This window comes from Macadamia integrifolia, chromosome 11 (assembly GCF_013358625.1).
Source record: "Macadamia integrifolia cultivar HAES 741 chromosome 11, SCU_Mint_v3, whole genome shotgun sequence".
NCBI lineage: Eukaryota > Viridiplantae > Streptophyta > Magnoliopsida > Proteales > Proteaceae > Macadamia > Macadamia integrifolia.
Window position 1 is genome coordinate 7,323,895 of NC_056567.1, and position 6,604 is coordinate 7,330,498.

The window sequence follows — 6,604 nt, forward strand, 5'->3', positions numbered from 1 at the left end:
GTGCTCGATTAACAAGAGCAGAGAAGAAAAGGAAAACAAGAAAGGGTGGGAGAATAGAAGAAAGGAAAATAGATATACAATGAAACCCACTCAATAGTTTGCACAGAGAATAGATAATTCTTTGTATTTGTGCAGGACCCCCTCCCCCCCTCCCCTCTCCATACATGACAAACCAAACCAGTACTCTATCTGCCTTTCTCATTAGATCTAAATTCAGCCTAAATGCCAAGCAACATTAGAAGAAAATAAATTTATTGAAAACAACCCCTACGACATTGGAGTGAGATTCTTTCTTACTTCTTGTATAATGAGTCATGAAGTTTTCACTAAGCTTACATTGACAGTCTCTTTCCTCAATGAAATATGGGTACTATGCATTCCTTCCCGTCTTTTCATTGGTTGATTTTTTTACTTTGGCATTATGAGAAACTCTTCAATTCATTGTAATTGAGACCAAGACTAGAGAATTAGAGCAGGCTCACTTTGACAACCCAATGAACCAAATATCAAATGGTGCACAAGAGCATCTAATTCAATTTAGTCATGAACGATTTCATTTGAACTAGTCTGAGTAGCTTTTATTTATTATTTTTTTTTTATGGAAGGTCTTCATGGTGCACTTAACATGTGCATACCTAGTAGTGTGAAAAAGTTATATGTAGTAATTCTAATTATTGAATATCTAGGAAACTATCTTGTTTGATATCAGAAAAGTTGAATGTACTAGAAAAAAAAAAAAAAAAAAAGGGGAGTGGTGGGTTAGGGGTAGAGAAAGATTAAATACCAATAAGTCATGTGTTAAATTCAGAGCTTCATATAATTCAATATCCTCCTTGTATTGACATTTATCACCGTTAACCTTCCTATCATTCTATCATTTCACACGTATACTAAAAAATATGTAATTTTCAATAATGACAAATCTCCTTGTGGTAGGCATTACCGAGGTAATTAAATAGATGGTCTCTTTCTCCAATTACTACTTCATATTAGAAACTTGGATTAACACAAATCCCCGTCAATTAAGGATATTTTCAAGTACAAAAATAAAAAATGAATAATAACTGGTTTTTTTGGGTATTTTAGTTCAATAGATTTACTATATAAACCCACCATCACCACCATTCTCCTCTGTTCTTCCTCGACCCTTTTCTCTCATCGGATTTAAAGATGATAAGCGGAGATGATTTCTATAAGGTGATGTGCGCCATGGTTCCCCTCTACTTTGCGATGTTGATAGCCTACGCATCCGTGAAATGGTGGAAGTTATTCACTCCCGAGCAATGCTCCGGCATCAACCGCTTCGTCGCCACCTTCGCTGTCCCTGTCCTCTCCTTCCATTTCATTTCTCAGAACAACCCATATCAGATGGACACCAAGTTCATACTCGCCGATACTCTTTCTAAGATCATAGTTCTTCTCCTTCTCTCCTTGTGGGCCATCTTCTCCACTGCAGGAGGTCTGGATTGGTTAATCACTATCTTCTCCCTTGCAACATTACCCAACACCCTCGTCATGGGCATTCCTTTGCTTGATGCTATGTATGGAGAATTCACTCAGTCTCTCATGGTCCAAATCGTTGTTCTCCAATGCATCATCTGGTACTTTTAATCAACTCCAATTCCACTTCTTTTTGTGATCTTTTAGTGGCTTCTTCTTGCTAATACTTGAGTCGTTGCAGGTATACGCTATTGCTTTTCCTGTTTGAGTACAGAGCAGCTACGTTACTGATCCGAGACCAGTTTCCGGGAACCACAGCGGCCGCGATAACAAAGATTGAGATAGACGGCGATGTGATCTCGCTAGATGGGCGGGACCCGTTAAAAGCGGAATCTGAAATGGACGGTAAAGGGCACATCCATGTCCGTATCCGAAGGTCTACATCGTCGGCTCCGGACTCGGGCATGTCATCGTCGTTCGCGATGACTCCACGTGCGTCCAATCTATCAGGGGCGGAGATATACTCTGTCAATACTCCGGTGCGGCCGCATGAGTTTAACCATGCCAACGGTGATATGGTGTTCGGCTACCGGGCTGGGAGTCCCAGGCTGTCTGGGTATGCTTCGTCGGATGCGTATTCGTTGCAACCGACGCCTCGGGCGTCTAACTTCAATGAGTTGGATACAACTACCGTGACGACAGCGAATACGCCTACCTGGATAAGGTCTCCGGTGGGTAGTGGGAAGGTTTACGGGAATCATACGCCGGGAATCTCGGTGGTGAACGTGAAAATGGCGTGGGAGTCTCCCGGAAAATTTCAGGGTGGTAGTAGAGGTGGTAGTGGCAGTGGTGGTGGAGGAGAGAGACAAGGGTGCAAAGATGTTAATGGGCTAGCTCTTGGAGGTACGTTGGGACTTGGACAGCCCATGCTTAGCCTTCTGCTCCTATTCCTTCGTGTTTTCATTGTCTCCTTCCTTCCACTTCTTCCCACATTTTAACTTTTTCAGAGATTATTGAAAAATTTTAACCTAAAAATAACGTTTTTGCCTCTTGTTGCTTTTCTCTATCTCTCCTTCTGAGTTGTGGATCATATCTGAGGTGTAGACCTTAGGTTCAATGACTGTTGGATTGGAATATATAGGTTTGGAAGATTAAGTGTCTTATGCTTTTATTTTTTATTTATTTTTTGTGTAGAGAAAGATCTAAGCTTCAGAAACAACACAAAATTATCTGGGACAGAGGATGGAGATTCAAAGTCTTTTGAAGAAGCGAATCAGAAGATGCCACATGCCCTTGTCATGGTCAAGCTCATATTGGTTATGGTGGGCCGGAAGCTCTCCCGCAATCCCAATACTTATTCCAGCATCTTAGGCCTCCTCTGGTCTTTAATTTCCTTCAAGTAAGTTCCATATTTGAATGTTCCAAAAAAAAAAAAAAAAAAAAAGAGTTAAATATTTGAATGCATATATACTCAAAATATATCATATTATATGGTTCAAGAATTCATTCTCACATTTTATAATTTGTATTGTGAATAATCTCTCTCTCTCTCTCTCTCTCATGTGTGATTTATTTTTGTTATTTTTGGTAAAGTGTGTGAGATGTGAATGCTTTTGTAGGTGGAATGTGGGCATGCCTAATTTGGTAAAATACTCAATAAAGATAATTTCAGATGCAGGGCTTGGGATGGCTATGTTCAGTCTAGGTAAGTAAGTTGTGATTAGATCAACCTATGCATTCTCAAGTGACAAATAGTGAAACATTATATTTTACTAAACATGATTACGTTTAAAAGATTTTTTTTTTTTCATGTGAAAAAAAGGATGTTTCAAACTACAATCAGTCTATTATGATATCGATATTGGTATTACTATTGAAATTAGAAACGATTGATATGTACCAACACCATATCGTGAACTAAAACCTTATTGGGAATAGGACATAATCAACCGAAACCCTAGTAACCTAACATGGATAGCCTGACATCAAGATTGAGGTTAGCCACCGACCGATTCGACCAATCCAATGGATATTGTCTCTCAAATTGTTGTAACCTCTTAGTTCATTTTCATCATATTCGGTTTAGATCAGATTTAGTGAATACTAACATATCCTAATTGCAGGTTTGTTCATGGCTCTTCAACCTAGGATCATTGCCTGTGGCACAAAAATGGCGATGATCGGAATGGCAATTCGATTCTTAAGTGGACCAATCTTAATGGCGGCCGCATCGTTAGCCATTGGATTAAGAGGTATCAGATTGCATGCTGCCATAGTTCAGGTAGTACAAAATTCATTCCCTTCTTCTATATAGTTAAAACCGTAAATTAATTAAAACCTAAATTAAACTTCCCTAATTAATTAATTAATGGAGGGATTATGAAATTCAGGCTGCTCTTCCACAAGGAATTGTACCTTTTGTCTTCGCAAGGGAATATGGGTTGCATGCTGACTTACTTAGCACCGGGTATGCCTTTTCTCTCTCTTCTTTCTTCATGATTAATATTGATGTGTGATGTTTCTACCAAAAGACAAGGTTATTGATGGTGTTGGATTGGGCCTGGGCCATACTTCTTTTCCTTTATTGTATGAAGTCACATCGAACGGTAATAAAAACTGTGAATCTCTTCACCGTGATTCCGTGAGTGAAAAAGTTACTCGATTCACTGTGGGTGAAAAGTAACCCGGTTCGGATGGCCTAATCAAGCAATCTGAACATGTCGGTTGGTTGAACAATATTGGTTTCTGAAAAATCAATACTATTTTTGAGTGTAGGCCCCACATCGGAGGCTTAACAATGACCAACTGGGGGACAAATAGAGACCCAGGATCAGCAAAGGGACCCATTGGACCACACCTCTTATTATACTATTATGCTAAGAAAGGTAGGGTTAGGGGTCTTGACGGTCTGCCACCAAGCTAGAACCTCAGGGTTGCTCACTGGTTTATTTAAATTGTGAGCACAAAGCAAGTGTGTAAACAAGGTTATAAACATGGTATCGGGTATAATATTGATCACTATCAATATCGATACCGGTATGAATTAGCCGCATTGGCAAGTATCGGGCCTCTTCGAGATCAGAAGGCCATTGTTTGAATAAAAAGATTCATTTTTTTAAGCTGATACCACCGATTCATATCAGTATAGTTTTTTCTCTCTTGGCTACAAGACGGAAGAGGTCTCCCAGAAATCGTGAGGTTAGCATTTTCTGTTCATAATTAGTGTCTAAGAAATAAGGTTTCCCCACTATGGTCCATCCGTTGCTGAAGCAAAGTTTAGGCCCCCAAAGTGACCTGGCCACATGGTGGCTGGACAAGAATTGGACAGTTTGGCAACCCAAGCTGGTCGGTTTAGCTGAGAAGAGGAGAAAGGAATTAATGGCCAAGGATCCTCTCACCTCAGGTCTTCACTAAAGTGGATCGGTGAGACAAAACGAGGGTGTACGTGTGGGACTCACTGCACCCTTGTGGTTGAGTCATAATGTATCGAGATTTCCCTTAGCCTCTGTTTGGATGGTAGGGAGTTGAAACGATGGAAATGAACAATGAAGAAAATCCGACAACTTTTTTCATGGATTTACAATGGTTGGACTGATAGGGTTGAGTTTTGTGAACAAGTAGAAGATAAATTTCCTTTCTGGCATGATTGAATTGGCCAAAGTGGTAAAAATGAAAATTTAAATTCTGGGTTGTCTTGGATATGCATTCTAAGAATAGATTTTAGGTAAAGAATACATTATTTCGAAACCTAATTTTTTTATTTTTCTTATTTCAAAATGCATTTTAGATCCAAAGTCTATTTCGAAAATACATATCAAAATAGTCTAAGACTATCAAGAGGATATACAAACCATTATAGGGGTGGGATAGTTTTGGTGAAGAAATTCCTTCTTCTTCATTGTGAGTTGAGGAAAACTGAGTCTTTTATTTAAATATAAATCCCTTCATAAGGATATGGGGAAACAGCATGATATAACCTACTATGAATTTGTCTGATTGGAGAGAAGCAATAAGCTTTGTTTAGTCCTTGTCCTTGAGTATCAAGTGGGCACTTGTACCGTATGCACTAGGTGTTTGATGCATTGATACCATTGTCTCCTTGGAATTATGTGAATTCACATCCATTCCTCAGTAAAGCTACTTTTCCACATATGTGAATAACTTCTGTCGCAAGTAGCAATCTCTAAAGTTCTAGGGTTTTTAATTTATTATATAACCCCCCTCCCCTACTCCTACCCCACCCCACCGGCCCACGCCCAACAAAAACAATCCCCTAGGGTTTAAATGCACTGATGTGTCCCACCTCCCACCACCCCACCCCACCCCTCCACCAAAAAACAACAAAAGAGCCAGAGTTGAACAAATTGTGCCGTCTGATCCACATTTAAACTAATAGCTACATAATGATTTATTAAATAGAATATAGATTTGTTTTAGATTTATGATGCCAAGATTCAATTTATATGATTTTTTTTTTCATAATTAAATATATTTTCAGAGAAAAAGTTTCACACGGTGCCAATGTATTATGATCTTCTCATATGTTTTTTTTTTCCTTATCTTTCTCACACTGACCTTGTGGGTTCCTATTCAATGATACCTTCTTCCACGTTGCCATCAATGATGTGGTGTGAGTGATTCCTCCTAATATTTGGCATCATGGAGAATTCCATAATTTACTTAGGGTGATTGTTTTGTGTCTCCCCTTGTGCTGTCTTTCTCTCCTCTGAGCATATGTGTCATTTCACATGGTTGGATAGAGAGCATCATCCTTTTTGAATTAACACTATATGGTGGGATTGAAATGTAAAACCACTCTTGATTAGCCGAAAAATATGTTCACTCCTATTGAAAACATTGTACTTGGTATCAATATCATATTGATGTATCGGTCAATATGCATTAATGTCGCAGGAGTCTAATATTGATACATATTGAGTGGATCAGCCAAAAGTTGGCTTGGTGATTTTACCCATTCATGAATTGTTGCCTAGATGGTTAGGGAAAATTGGGGATTGTGTGGATAGGCGCATAGTCTCAGATTCGATTCTCCATCTATGTATCTATAATTTAAGTGGAGACCGTGGCAGCGGGTGTTGCACTAGTCTTCCCGAGGATTAGTCAATGTATGCGTAAGTTGGTCAAGATACCTTGGTTAAAAAAA

General features: G+C 39.1%; 1 protein-coding gene across 1 annotated transcript in view; it reads left to right on the forward strand.

Moving 5' to 3' along the window:
- Positions 1-1,124: 1,124 nt before the first annotated feature.
- LOC122094319 (auxin efflux carrier component 6) overlaps positions 1,125-6,604 on the forward strand; it is a 6,053-nt gene continuing 573 nt past the window's right edge. The window contains exons 1-6 of the mRNA XM_042665089.1: positions 1,125-1,601; positions 1,682-2,343; positions 2,635-2,839; positions 3,060-3,145; positions 3,564-3,721; positions 3,831-3,907. Of these exons, the coding sequence (XP_042521023.1) occupies positions 1,171-1,601; positions 1,682-2,343; positions 2,635-2,839; positions 3,060-3,145; positions 3,564-3,721; positions 3,831-3,907 (1,619 nt within the window). The 5' untranslated portion in view covers positions 1,125-1,170. The remainder of the gene's footprint in view (positions 1,602-1,681; positions 2,344-2,634; positions 2,840-3,059; positions 3,146-3,563; positions 3,722-3,830; positions 3,908-6,604) is intronic.